We start from the raw sequence: 15,435 nt of genomic DNA on the forward strand, positions 1-15,435 counted from the left end.
TCTTTGCCTCCACCTCTTAATTTCCTTCTACTTCAGTCCCTGTCCTAAAAATTGATTTGACTATGTCAAGCTCTAGTTTTCCATATTTTGCTTGAGGGGAAATTTTTAGGATAAATCTCCTTGAAATAACTGTTATGGTTCCGACTACAACTGAGTCTCTCATGATCTTCATATAAAACCAGTTAATCACCAGATCATTTCAAATTTTTACTAGCATACCTATTTTAAAGGAAGAAGAGAAGGAAGAAGATAGTTTTAGAAAGTTTTCCAGATATATAAAGTTTTAAATTTATTACAACCAGATAATTAATTCCAAACCATTTTAATACTTCCCCAACTTCAAGACCAAACCAAGTTACAAAAAAAAGAAAGTTGCAAAATGGCAGTGCACCGACCTGAGGATATGGGGAAGTCCTGGATTTTGACTTTGAGCCGGAGAGCCTGGACTTGACCCCCTTCCTGTTGTCAGTCACGGTAGGAGTGGAGCTGCTGGTGTAGGAGAAGGCTGGTTTAGAGGCTGAGATCTGATCCAGGGAGAGCTGCAAACCTTTGTATTCCGTGTCCCTGCAGGGTGAGAGGACACAGCCCTTAATCTGCCACCACAGGAAATGGATACATGTGTTCTCTCACCAGGAATGGCAGTAATCCATATTTGAAAAGGGAAGCAAGCAAAAGTTAGCCATATAACTGGTTGCCACAAACACCTTGATTATTTTAGAAATGCCTAACATTTAACTAATGGGTAGGGATGTAGCTGCCCCATGTACCACAGCCAAGTGATACAATATGCTCATGAAATTGTCTTGATTTTAAAATACATTTTGGATTATTTTTATAAGTAGGAAATAAATCTGTAATTCAACTTCTCTGAGCTTTTGTGTCCTCATCGGTGAGGTACAGATTATAAACTCTACTCTCAACATTTTCTGTGTAGGGTAAACTCAGCAGATAACTGAGTTGTCTGGTAAACTGATCCTATCTGATTACTAGCAAGAAGAACATCAGCTGTTTCAAGATCAATCATTCTGGTAAACATTCCTAATATTTTTATAGCTAGCAAACCAGTGAGACCAGGCTTGTAAGTAGTTAAAAATCTCTTTTAAGCACCAGTTCTTTCCACTCCATCCTCAATATATATCTACGAAGCTCTTAATATATGTGCTATGTGGAAATGAAAGATAAATAAGATGCCTAGAGTCCCTGCCCTTCTGCAGATTACAAGCTATTTGGAAGAAGAAACAGTAAACAAATATTAAACATAATAACTGAAGGCTGTGATATGAAGGGGATAAAGAGTATATCTTGGAGAGTTCATTATAAAGGTATTGCTTGAGGTAATTAGGGGCTGAAGATGACAGCTTGGCCCTGCCCAGCTACCATCTCAGCCTGCTTCCAGGCAGCAGAGAATGTTGTCTGACTCCTCCATTTTCATAAGAGGGTATCAACCCTTCCCACTGGCAGCCAAAAAGAAAAATGTTTCATAGTCTTCTTTATGAGGACTCATGGGAGAATTTTCTCTCAGGTTCCAGAACTAGCTGGGCTGCTCCTGGGTAATTGATTTCTTTTTATCTCACAAACACCGTGAATCATCTAACTCACCATGTTTCCCTCTTTCCGCTGCAAGTCAAAAAGCTCTGAGTCCCAAATCCGATTTGTAAACACCTCTAACAACTGTACCAGTCCTCGTGGCAGGTGTTCTGTGCAGCAAACACCACTGGCTTCCTTTATTTTTCTTATTTTATTTTTCCTTTTCTCTAATGGGTTCACCTTTTTAAAAAATTTACATGCATTTTTAATACCCTTTGGATTAAGATATGTATATTAAATGTAATAAACTAATAAAGTTAGATATGTTAAAGTGATTGGTAGATTTCCATAGATCAGCAACCATTCATTTATCTTCTCTTCTTTTTCCCTGTTTGTTCTTCTACAAAGAGATCAGGCAAAGGCAAAAGGATAATTCAGGCAAGGAGTCCCTCAAGTGACAGGGGATAGAAATCAGCTAAAACAGGTTCAATAATATCATGGCCACAAACTACAGTGTAGTGGTATATGTCAGCAAATTACAATGACTTCATATCAAATAGTCCATCAACTCAGTGCAAGTAAAAAAAAAAACATTATCCTTCATAAGCAGCAAAAATTTAGAAGATGGGCATGCAATTTGCCTTCCAAGCTTGGGAAGTTGAATCATACTGATGGTCTACTTTCCTACTCTAATCACCCCCTAAGGAAAACACACAACACAGATTCTGGGCACTGCTTGGACAGAAATTCAATGCTCTCCAACATGTGGCTCCCACCTATTTTTCTGACAGTATCTGAAAATTTTCCTTCAATGGCCCTTCACTTCACTCAAACTGACCTTATACTTTCCTCCCCTGCTCTTTCAACACATACCTATAGAACTCCTCTTAAAAAGAACTATCTTAAATCCTACTCGGCTCTAACCTCATCCATTCCTTCAATACTGAGTGTCTCTATGGAGGCCCTGGGGAGACATCAATGAACAGAAGGACTAAGTTGCTGTGCTCATGAAGAAGACACCAGGGCCACTTCCTGAGGGAAACAGGGAGGGGACCAGAAACTCTTTTTTTCTTCTTCCAACCTTATTTTTCAAGTGACAGTGTCTAGTCTTTCCTAGGGGTTCTAAGTTCCTAGAGGGCAAGAGTCAAGAGATATTCTGTTATATTCCAATGGCAATTTGCACAATATTTCACACATTTGGAAGAGGAAGAAGACAAAGACACAAATCAGAAAGGACTGTTTTCCTCAATGACTGCTAATAACCAGCAGCCTAGAAGTATTTCTCTAATGGCAAAGACCCCTTTAGGCCGTGAGTCCCCTGACCCACCTGCCCTGAAATCATGTGCATGTGACAGTGAGCAAGGTGGGCTCTGACAGCCTCCATCCTTGGGTATCTCCTGTGTCAAATGGGCACTTGGTAGCAGAATAGCCATTCAGTCCCTGCCCAACAGGACTTACTTAGACTTACTTTAGACAAAAACATTGCACCCCTGAAAATATGGCCAAATAATTTTTAAAACTCATTCTTTTTTAAAATATGGAATGCTTCACGAATTTGTGTGTCATCCTTGCACAGGGAACATGCTGATCTCTGTATCCTTCCTATTTTAGTATATGTGCTGCCGAAGCAAGCACTAAAACTCATTTTGAATGCAACATTTCAGCACAGGGACTTCATGTCAAGAAGCAGAGAGCAAACCAGGATTCCTCCATTTTTCTCTTGTATACCATCAGACTCCCAAAGTATGCATCTCAACTACTGAAGAAGCCTTTCCAAAATTCTTGCATAGTTCCCAATGATAGAAATACTCCAAAGAGGCTTAAATAAAGATTTAAAACCAACAAATGATTTGAATTTCTACATATTCACATGAAAATGCTAACAAATATAAAAGGAGTTATACTCTTGATAAAAAAATATTAATATTTTGATGCACATCTAAAAAGATCACAAAGAATCCACCAGAACTTAGCAAAAGATCATGAGGTCAGGTAGATCACAATTTGAGCCACTTACTGTGTAACAACCCATCGAGACCTCTTTTTCCTCTTTATAACTCCTGTGGATGTGCTAAGGTTCAGAAAAATATTATGTGAGAAATTCACAGCACAGTGCCTAGAACTTGGTAAATGTTCAATTAATACTAGGTATTATTTCTTCACCTCCACAGTTTGTGGCACTTTTTTGGCACCTGATTTCTCCAAGACAGTAGTTTCACTTTGGTAGCAACTGTAATACATTTCATTACAAACATTTCCTTATGTTGTATTTCTTTCCTTTCTACCTCTAACTCATTTTAATGCACTCTGTTGCTTCTTAGTCTCTAAACTCTAATGCAGTGTGGCCAAAATGCTTATTAAGATGAGCTCTTCATTGTTAAGTAAGCAAATAGAGACCTTGGAACAGTACAGACCCGACACTCTGAGAGGAGCTCAGCCTTCCTATTCCTCTAACAACTTGAAAGATGGGTTAAGATGAAAAGCACAATAAAAAAAAAAATACCCACTTAAAGACATTTCAAGTACAGTTGATGTGGTGCCAAGAGCAGCTCTGAATGGCAGATTCACTAAGAACAAAGCATTTGTTTTACTTTTAGAATTCTATTATACTATTTCATTTGTATAGATTAAAGGTCTAGATGCTGATGGGAATCACATTATGAGTTCCATTTCCCTCCTCCAAACTCAGACATGCCCTCCCTTCCCCCGAAGTGAGGCACATTCTGGTATCACACACACACCCATCCTCTAAAGTTAGGTATATGTCTAGTAAAGCTGTTTGATGTTTCCCTGTGGAGGGGGACAACATGAAATACTTGGGTGCCCAGCACTTAGACTCTGAATGAGTACAGTGAGGAATTGGACTTAGCTGACTTTAGTAAAGGAGGGACAGGACACAGCCCTGCTCTACTTCTAAAGCTTTCCTGAAAAGTGCCGCACAGACCACATTAAGGACTCCACAGGTTACCCTCACTAGGGCAGCTCACTCTGTTCTCCCAGATACGACTGGCATATCAAAAAGAGGAACTGTGGCATATGCCCTTTGGCATATTTTTCAAAATGGCTATTGATATCAATTTACATTTGTTTGGATTTTTCCCCCCTTGAATGACTTGTACTAGAACTGCAGACATCCTCAGGTACCTCGGCTCTGAAAGCAATGTGAAATAGGTAATTTGCAATCACTAGGACTTGCAGCTTGTCAATCTCACTCGTATTTGCACAGACCAAAGTAATCCTCTTATTCCATTATGGACAGTCAGAAATCATTCAATTTGCAGAATTAACCATCTGAGTCTACTCTAAACTTTATAATAGTCATGTACATATTTGGAGTTACTCAAATTCCAATAGAATAAAAGGGGCCATTTTTGCACCATTGGCCTTCTCAGCCTTTCCTTCAGCAATATGCCATGATCACTCATGAGGTAAATGCCAACCTGCCATATGGGAAGCTCAGGGTGATGCCCTTGCAAAACAAATAAAAGGTATTTATATCACTAACAGGTGCTTTTAGCTTCAGAGAAATGCATTAATATGATTTCTATCATTTTGACTGGAAGACTGGTGTCCTCACGATGCCAACAGCAGCACAACCATACATACAACCTTCAGGTGAGTTGGAATAATTATACAGATAAACAATCAACAGTATTTTATCACTTGATGTTGAGTCAAGATTCTCTGCAAGAACTTTTCTTCTTCGACTCTGCCATATCCTATTGCACTTCTATTTTAGACAACTGAAGTTTTGCTTCTGTCATGTCAGTTTTTTAAACTGGTCATTCTGAAGTTTCTCTATTAGTTTTATGTTATGTGGCAATTCTTAAAAGATATTGCCAGATTTCCCAATTGAGCTTAAAAAAAAAAAAAAAAAACAGCTGTAGGTGATCAAATTACCAAAGAAAACGTGGAAACAAAGACATGCAATTGATTTGGCTCCAAAGGCGCTGACTGCAATAAGCAGAGGATTGCATTAAACTGTGATCGGATTAAGTAGGAACGACTGCGTCTTATACTAAACTTTTTAATTGGATTCTAGAATCACTGTCACACGAAGTGCATGACCTTCTTTATATTCTGGCAGAGTTACCACCAGGCCACTAGGTAAACCTCTGCAGCAGAGAGACCTAGTTTATGTTTCATTTTCAGGATCCCATGGAGCCCAGCAGAGATAGCTGATAAGGAGGATTCCATACTGTGAGAGGTTCACAAACTAAGACATCTGCTGGGAAATTAGGCTAAGGCACCCTTGGAAATATAATAGTCTCATACTAATAAGTGGATTTGTGTTTGCTCCTTGTGGTTTTCTCCATTTGCTTTGGTGATTTTAGTAGTTCCCAAAAAGTCTTTGGTTTTACATAAACACTGCCTCTGCCTAGAAATATCTTTCTCCTCTATTTTGTAGGTCTCATACAACCTGCTATGGAGTGGATGGCACCACAAGGGTAAGGGATGGCTTAGGCACAAAGTTTACCATCACATTGTGATTTCAAGAAGCAAAGACGAAGGTCTAAACAATAGGCGAACAACCAAAAACAATAGGCAAACAAACAAACAAAAAACGAATACAGTAAAAAACTGTAATATTTTGGTAAGATGCAGCAAAGTCAACCATCTGCACGATAGGGATTGTGAAATACCTGTCTACAAACCCATGACACATGTTGAAATATAGCTAAGTCCAGACCTGCCACAACATGCATCTGACTTTGTTTCTTTACCCACACAGGCCACAGTGATTTCCTGCTCCCTCCTCTCAGTTCCTACACTGTCCACTGCCTCTAACATTCATGTAACACACCTAAGTTCCTGTCACACAGTGTGAATGGTGTATTTGACAACAATCTCCTAAATACTTTCTCTTTTGATAGTCTACTTACTGTCTAGCACCATATCTTATAGAGAATAGATTCTCACTTGCAAGTGATTAACAAAACAATTCTCACTGCAATAAATTTTTATTCATCTCAAATACAAATGACCAAAAATTCAAAAAACTAGCAAAACTTTCTACATAAATAAGAAAAAAATACCTACTAATTATGCAAGTTTATGGGAGGGATTCTTAAATTCCCAGATTATAATTAATAATGATCATTCTGATATTCTGTGAGATCCTAAATTAAAGAAACAAATCATGTTATTGTTTTAGTGTTATATTAATATGTTATTGTTTTAGTGTTATGTATATTAATAAAATGCACTTATTTTTTGTAAAGTTACAATTCAGGCATGGCATATGTGATTCTTAAACAAACTGGAATACTAAATTAATTTTATCCTCAACCATTTATTTGAAACTGTTGCAACTGTATTGAAAGAGCGAGGAGGAATAGTGCTTTAAACCCCCAGAGAAAGAACTTCTACAAAGCGATAATAAATACAGTATCTCTGAAATAGAAAAATATAAAAAGGATGTAAACAATGCACAAATTGCTGAGAAACAATTTTTAAAGGTTTAGCCTCACTAGTAATAACCTATACGAATTAAGGTTTCTATCAGATTCTTTTTGTCACTTTTGTCTTTCAAATCAACAAAGATTTTATTTTAATGACAAAAAAATCTCAATGAAGACAAGTTGAAATAAATGGGCATTCTTACATACCAATGATAAGAGAGTAAACTAGCAGTGTTTATCAAGAGTCTTAAGAATGTTCATTCCATAAATCCAGTAATTCCACTTCTAGGAATAGATCTAATGAAAATAATCAGAGATAAGTATCAAAAGTCTATACACAAGGGTACTTAGCATAATTTCTTACATTTAATTGTAAGTAAGCAAATAAAAACCAACAATAGAACCATTACTTAATTATGGTGTACCCATGTGATAAAATATTAGGTAATCATTAACTTTTTTTACTCTAGTGATGTGAAAAACACTATTGATAAAATGAAAATTATCTCTTTAAATTAATATGTACTGTATATGCATATACATGTAGTGGGAGGCAAAAAATTAAAATGTCAATAGTGAATATCTGGAAAATAGATTAAACATGTTCTTTATCGTCTCTTTATACCTCTGTATATTGTTAATTTTTTCTATAATAAACATGTATGACTTTTGTAATCAGAAAAATATTTCTTGAAAAAGAAACTCTAATTGGAGCAAAATTCAGGTATTCTCACCTCCAACTGAAATGGCTCCCAGTTTCTCTGCCTTGTGTTTTCAGGGTGTCTTCTCTATGAATATTATTAAATTACAGAAGAGAGAACACCACTAAACTTCTTTTCCCATAGGTTCAACTTCTCATGAACACCATTTATAATTTTTAAATGTCCAAATGTCCATATGCTCTCTTGGTGCCTATACATTTCACTTACTTTCTAATCTATTTTCCACCCTTCCTACCTTACAGAATTATCTGTCTCTGAAGGCTTTCATGTGAACTACATGACTTTGTTTCCTTCTTTGAATAATACAACTTAAATTATTACTTACAATTGAAAAAAAAGAGTCTTGCCATGTAGTTTCTAACAACGGCTTAGTTTCCTGCGAGTTATAGATGACATATTTGTCACTGTTTAAATGAAGTAACCCTACTTTGGAGACTACATCTTTTGTTCTAAAAAACTTAACTTCTTATGCTCCAAAATTCATTCTATGTCTATAGCTACTAAATTTTAGGTGTATTTGTAAATCCCACAGATCTAGGGTCCAAATGCTACTGATCTTATAGCTTTTTTGTTTCTTATTTTCTTGAGGTTGGTGGGGTGGGGGGTGGTTAGGGAGGTGTCGGTCTTTAAAAGTTAGATCTGAACAAATCAATGCAGAATGTGCTGCCTCTTTCACCAAAGGCATAAATTTTTAAAATGCCAGTCTCCTTTTCCACAGTCAAGACTGCTAATTTAATGCACTTCTAGGGGGGAAAAAGAGGCAAATAGAAAATAAAATTCATACATGCTATTCTGGCCCCTCTTTTCCTTCTCACCTCCCCACCCTCTGTGTCCATTCCCCTAATCTTCACTGTCATTTTATTAAACTGCTGTTTTTCAAATATATGTTCCCCTTAGAATTCTTTGAATACCTAAGGTAGATAAGTAATGGGGGAACCCATTATTTAACACCTTATATTTGGTTAAGGTTCTGTTCTCACAGGAATAGCTTTCTCACTCAGTTCTTTAGACCCATACAAAACTGATTCCTAAACCCTAAAACTAGCCACTGGCAGAGAAGGTAAGAAGAACACACCTCCTATTCTCAACTGCATACAAACTCCTGGAACAGAAAAAATACTTGTCATCACAAAGAAATAATCTCCCCACAACACTGGGAAATTTGCATTCTGTACTCAAGACCAAAGTGTCCCCAAACCTCTCCCACATACAGTGGGGAGACCCCACAAGGCCACACCTCATGGCACCTTTGAGAGCTCTGCCCTTTTCTACACAACACAAAGGCACTGGCATTCCTGCAAATAGAAAAGTAGAACCTCAGGCTTTGAACTCTCTAGGAAAAAACACAGCAAAAATGATGGCATGGCACGATGTTTTCAAAGGCACAAATCTCCATTTGTTTAACTTAAATATTTTAAAATACGTCCTATAGCATTTATTCTTGATTAAACCTCTTCTAGATAGTTAATCATTAACGGTTTCTTTACAGTTACTGTGCAAACAGTTCATTCATACCTATGACATATCAAATCTCACAGACGTGTTCTTTAATTGGATTCATTTATTTCTAATCTCCCTAAGCCCTTACTACTGTAATGCTTGACTAAATATACATTAAACTCCATTATTTAAATGGCTAAAATAAATTTGAGATGTATTTTATGAATAAAAATTCACAATTCAACAGATATTCTATTATTATTATTATTATTATTATTATTATTTGTTTTGCTATTGAGGCATTATTTAAAATTGTCTGGTAGATAAGTTGTGTTTCAACAACTTTAAACATTTTAAAATAAGTTATGATTTATCATTAGAGATTTTGGATTGCCCACCAAAATGCCAAAATTTTAATTGCCTTCATATTTGGAGTCAGAGAGCTTGTATAATACTACACAGAATATATAGTTATCAGTAGAGTTCATTACCAAAGATACAATAGGCAGCTGCCTGAATTTATGACTTGTGGCTTGAGAGGTTTCCTTGGTCCCCACAAAGATGTCTCAAGAATGGTCTACTGGTTTATGCTTAAAATCTACTGTTAGATATTTATTTCTTAGGCTTTAGCCAGATGGCTCAGAAAAAGTTAACGGAGTAAACCTCATCCTTATTTTTCATTGATTCAGTTTTTTCAGCTCCTTTCCCTAGAGCATGGTTCTCAAACTTCAACGTGTCTCAGAAGCCCCTGAAGAGTTTGTTAAAATGCAGCTTGCTGGGCCCCACCCCTTAGAAGTTCTCATTTGTAGTTCTAGGGTACAGACCACAATCTGCATTTTTTTTTTTTAATTTTCTTTTTTTCAACGTTTTCTATTTTTTTGGGACAGAGAGAGACAGAGCATGAACGGGGGAGGGGCAGAGAGAGAGGGAGACACAGAATCGGAAACAGGCTCCAGGCTCCGAGCCATCAGCCCAGAGCCTGACGCGGGGCTCGAACTCACGGACCGTGAGATCGTGACCTGGCTGAAGTCGGACGCTTAACCGACTGCGCCACCCAGGCGCCCCCACAATCTGCATTTTTAACAAGCTCCTGGGGGTTGCTGCTGCTACCAGTCAAGGGGCCATACTTTGAAAACCAGAGCAGTTGTTATTCTGGATAAGAAAAACTAAAGGTATCAGGTGAAAGGGTAACATGGACAAGATGGATTGCTATTGAAAAGGGAGGGGATGTTCCAAAGACAAACTTCACACTTTCCCCAGGGTACAGCCTTACTGCATATCTCACCAAACTACTCGCATGCTGATCCCTGTTCACTTCCTTTCAGCCTCTTTGGGGACACTGCCTGTTCCTGCAGATCCCATAACACTGGAGAGCTACAGGGCTTAGTCTACAGGCTGCATCTCAGTTATTGCTCACTCTCAAGGGATCTCATGCACTCTGCTGGCTTTAAATTCCATATTGATGACCCCCAATCTCCAGCCCAGACTTCCCCACTCCATGACACCCAGATTTAATTACCTGCCTGACATTTCCACTCAAATGAATGACAGGCATCTCAAACTAAATATCCCCCCACACAACCCTTGATTGTTGCTCCTGCCTATGAATCTGCTCCTTCCCACCATTCACCCAAATTACTCAGGCTAAAAACTCAGATGCTGTCCTTGACTCCTCATTTTTTCACAGCTCATATCCAATCCATCTGCAAACTCCAGCTGTCTACCCTCAACACATCCTGAATCTGACCCTTCATCCCTACCTCTGTCTTTTAGCCATCATCTTCCCTCACCTAGGCTATTGTAATCATTTTCTAACTGGTCTCCCTGCCTCTACCCTCTACCCTTCCCAAAGCCTATTTTCCACCCCATCCAGATGACCATTTCATAGCTTAAAGCAGTTCATGCCATGCCTCTGCTCAAAACTCCAGTGACTTCCCAAAGCCTTCAAGACCCAGCATGGTCTGACCCTGCCTATTCTAGCATCAGCTTCTTGTGCTCTCCCTCACCCCTTCTCTCTGCTGCAGTGACAGTGACCTTCTTGTTCATCAACTTACTTACCAAGCTGGTTTCTACCTCGGGGCTTTTGCATTTGCTCCCCACTGCTGAGAATGCTCTTCTTGTAGGTCTCAGCATGGCTACCTCCCTTCCTTCATTCAGGAGACTTCAGAGAGGCCCTCCCTGACCACTCCCATCTCTTTGTCCTGCTTGATTTCTTCCTTTCAGTTCCTGACATTGTATGACATATTTATTTGTTTATAAGTAATGTCTATTTCCTCGCACTAAAATTTACCCTCCATGAGAGTAGGGACCTTGTCTGTCTTGGTAACACCATTAACCCTCCTATAGACCCTGGCACCCAGTAGGCACTGGGGAAATACTCGCTGGGTAAATGCAAAAACCATCCCATTTGCTGAAGAGAGGACTACACTCTACAACATCTCTTACTATCCTCTTAAGTATAGCAACAGAAATTAAGCTAATTCTAATGATAGAGATTTGTTTATAATGGAGGTCCTATTGAGTCCATTGCGAAGAGACACAAATAGAAAAGAGATTATAATGTAAAACACCATGTAGCGTATCTAAATATCCCCCCCCCCGATTTTCAATTATCCCTCACAATAAAATGCTACCCTGCATTTTGTTATTTCTTTAACTACTCTAATTGGAGGAATGAAACGGACATGCACTCTGCCCTCTGCTTTGTGGGCTTCATCCTTCCAGCATTCCTGAGCTGGGACCCTGCAGGATTCCATTACCCAAATCCAGTACAACACATGCTTCACTTTGCCAGGCCTACAGTAAGATTTCAACAGCTAATAGAAATGCTATGACTTTCAACACTATTAGTCTCTTAACAGCTTATAAAAATTAAAATGAAAAACCCTGTGTTGCATTTGGTTAGTTTTTTTGGGGGAAAAAAAGCTGCTCTTTTCCCATCGTATATTTGGACACCAATGTCAATTAATGGGAGTGTTGAAAGAAGTACATCTCATGGGTTCTTACCTTCAGCCACCAGAACACATTATAGTCATCACAAGTGCAAAGAGTAAAATGAATGACTGAGGAGCAGCAGCAAGCCATAACCCCTAAAAATGCTCGGAACCAGGGATTCTATTTTCGTAATGGTTCTCAGTGGGAGGAGGCAAGAGACAGCACGTTCTCAGATTGCATTACCAGAGAATGTTGCTATTCTCAGAGAGATGTAAAAAAGTGGCAAGGGACTTGGGTTTAAAAGTACAAACATAGAGAGAATCCCACCTTAATGGGTACCATTATGACATCCAATTCAATATAATGAGGCTATTTCCACGGTCTGGCCAGCAGCCCATGTTAGCACGGCTTTACTGATGTGGATACAACAAATTCTGTTTGAACAAGAAATCCCCAGGAAAAAGAGAGAGAGAGAGAGAGAGAGAGAGAGAGAGAGAGATCCTTTCACAAGCTCTAGCCATTCAGCAATCAATCAAAGGAGAAATACCCTTCCAGTAAAGACAGCAATGTCCATTTGAATCCTGGTAATATATTAGATGTTCCAAATAAAATAGTGTTCCATGGGTAATACATACGGATTGCTGTTTTGCGAAAATATCATAACTGTTGATGTTGAAACTGGTGAGGGGGACACAGTGTTGGGCCCAAGGGCTAAGCATGTTGCATGGCAGCTGACTGGGTTCTGAGCACACCCAAACTGTGAAGCAATTGGGTCACTTTGTGGAGACTCCATATTGAAGTCTTGTAGTAAACTATCCATAGACTTTTGCAAAATCTCTTCAAAATGTCCCATTACTTCCCAAATATTAGGTGGAATCATAGGAAATCACCACTATCGAACTGCTTTAATGCACAGAAATGGCAATTACATACGACTCACCCTAGAACAATGTTACCAACTTACAGACAGCAGGCCAAAGAGGAAATCAGGTGGGCTCGGGAGTCCTGTCTCTGGTTTGGCATGACTACTCATTAGCTGTGTTATATTGGCTAAATGACTTGGCTTCTCTGAGCCTCTGGCACAAAATAGCAGTCTCTCAAATGTGAGTGAATCTTACTCCCTGACCTTTCTAAATATGGCAGCAAACAGAGCACCTTCCCACCCCACCCCCTTCACTTGCAGCTGACAGTCACCTCCCCGTCTCTCCAGGGCAGGGCAACAACGCCGTGAGATTACCCTTTACAAGAGAAAAGTTTAAAATATTACAAAAACCTAAAAATCACTAGAAACATTTTTTTAAAGATAATAAATGTACAAAGACTATTTGACTCTAGTGTGATTCTTCCATTTAAAACTCACTAAGATTCCAAATCCTATTAGAAGTCAACCCCACAGGGGCGCCTGGGTGGCTTGGTCGGTTAAGCGTCTGACTTCGGCTCAGGTCATGATCTCACGGTCCCTGAGTTCGAGCCCCGAGTCGGGCTCTGTGCTGACAGCTCAGAGCCTGGAGCCTGTTTCAGATTCTGTGTCTCCCTCTCTCTCTGCTCCTCCCCTGTTCATGCCCTGTCTCTCTCTGTCTCAAAAATAAATAAACGTTAAAAAAAAAACTTAAAAAAAGAAGTCAACCCCACAAAATATTTAAAAACTCCATTCAAAGCAGAGCAAAACGCAGCTCAATATCATTCCAACAGGACAAAAATCACCTTGGCACACACAGCTGCTCTCTCTGGCTGACCTAATGGGATGCAGAGGCTCCACCCAGGGAAACAGCGATTTTGTAAGAGTTAAGATGGACTCCTTGGCCTGCAGCCAGTTTCTCTGCTGCCAGTCTGGATCCCCCTCGCCCCCCCCACCCCCCGCCGAGAGAGAGAGAGAGAGAGAGAGAGAGAGAGAGAGAGAGAGAGAGAGAGAGAGAGAGACACATGCTCGCACAGCCCTCCCCAGCAGCTCTGCTCCTCTTACTGTCTCCACTCCCTCCCCACCATCTAACCACAGGGAATCTGAGCACACCTGCAAGCTTTTTCCCCAGGGTTGACCTGAACAGTGCCAAGGCACTCTGGGCCTGCTTCTTTCTAGTTGTGAATGGAAACACTCCCCTCCAGGAAGGAACTTGTCATCAGCAAGCCCATAGGGAGGTCAAGCCGGGGTAGAGGTTGTCCTTGCGCTTATTTCCTTTTCCTGCAGACGCTGTCTCATTCATTCTGATATCCCCAGAACCTGGCACAGTGCCTGACACCTAATAGGTGCTCAAGAAAACTTTTATGACTGCCTCAAGGCTTACTAGTCCTAATCATTGGAAGTAGGATCTAACAATCCTTTCCAGATGTACCAGAATGATTGCTGATTTCTCATTCTTGGGCATCCCTCTGCCTTCCTAAGACTCATGCTTTCCCTCCTTCAGCCTCACAGACATTTATTTTGTGTTTATTGGAAATTAAATAAGAAATTATTTTATCTAATTTCACTGCAATAATTTCACCCTAATAATTCACATTTACTTGGTGTTACTTTGTGTCAGGCACAGGGCCAAGAATCTATTTCATTTAATGCTTACAACAACTCTATGAAATAGATATTATTATTACACATTACACATCTTACAGATTAAAAAACAGTGAGGCAACAAAGTTAAGCAATTTATCCATAGCCACAGAGATAGCCAGTAGCAGCCCAGGAATCTGAATAGGCAATATACCCATAGCCCAGGTTCTTAACTAATATGCTATGATGCATAATAAAGTAGTGATATTTCATTTCATATCTCATTTTACAAGTACCTTGTAATGCATTCCTCTGGTTATCAGGATTTGAAACATCTAGCTAAAAAGTCTAGGGATTAGACTGCATCATATTCTAAGAGCAGTAGGATAATGATATCAAACACAGCACTGAGGAGGCCTTCTGGCCCTGCAAACCTAGAACCTAAGAGCCAGGTTCTTTGCACCCCCATCTCCTCCAATCTGCTGATGTTCCTTATGTGTACCTTAAATTTGCTTTCTAAAAACCATTTTGAAATACAACCATTATACACGTGGCAACACTGTGTATTCATTTCAATAACATTCTACATTCCATTCAGAATACTGACATCCTCAAAACTTTAAAAACTGTGTTCTATGCTTAGATGCTAATATATGTGTATATGTACATGTATATATTATATATGTATATATTATATGTACATATATGTATATGTTATATGTACATATATGTAATATATGTGTATATGTATATATTATATATGTATACAAGTGTGTATGTATATATAAATATATAAACATACATATAGTCATATATATAAACATATATATATAAACATATATATAAACATATATATATTTATATATATATGTAAAATATATATATATTTATAATTTATATATTTATATATTTATATATATATAATTTA

The 15,435-nt window shown here is 38.7% G+C and overlaps 1 protein-coding gene and 1 non-coding gene across 4 annotated transcripts in view; both read right to left on the minus strand.

Annotated features, from left to right (window-relative positions):
* SIM1 (SIM bHLH transcription factor 1) overlaps positions 1 to 15,435 on the minus strand; it is a 71,431-nt gene that overhangs the window by 30,356 nt on the left and 25,640 nt on the right. For all 3 annotated transcript variants that reach the window (XM_058734813.1, XM_058734814.1, XM_058734815.1), the window contains one exon: positions 396 to 564. In XM_058734813.1, the coding sequence (XP_058590796.1) occupies positions 396 to 564 (169 nt within the window). The remainder of the gene's footprint in view (positions 1 to 395; positions 565 to 15,435) is intronic.
* LOC131515556 (U6 spliceosomal RNA) lies at positions 3,059 to 3,162 on the minus strand. The gene has a single exon (XR_009263625.1). It is a non-coding gene; the product is annotated as a U6 spliceosomal RNA (small nuclear RNA).

The sequence above is a fragment of the Neofelis nebulosa genome, chromosome 6 (assembly GCF_028018385.1).
Source record: "Neofelis nebulosa isolate mNeoNeb1 chromosome 6, mNeoNeb1.pri, whole genome shotgun sequence".
In the NCBI taxonomy this organism is placed as follows: domain Eukaryota; kingdom Metazoa; phylum Chordata; class Mammalia; order Carnivora; family Felidae; genus Neofelis; species Neofelis nebulosa.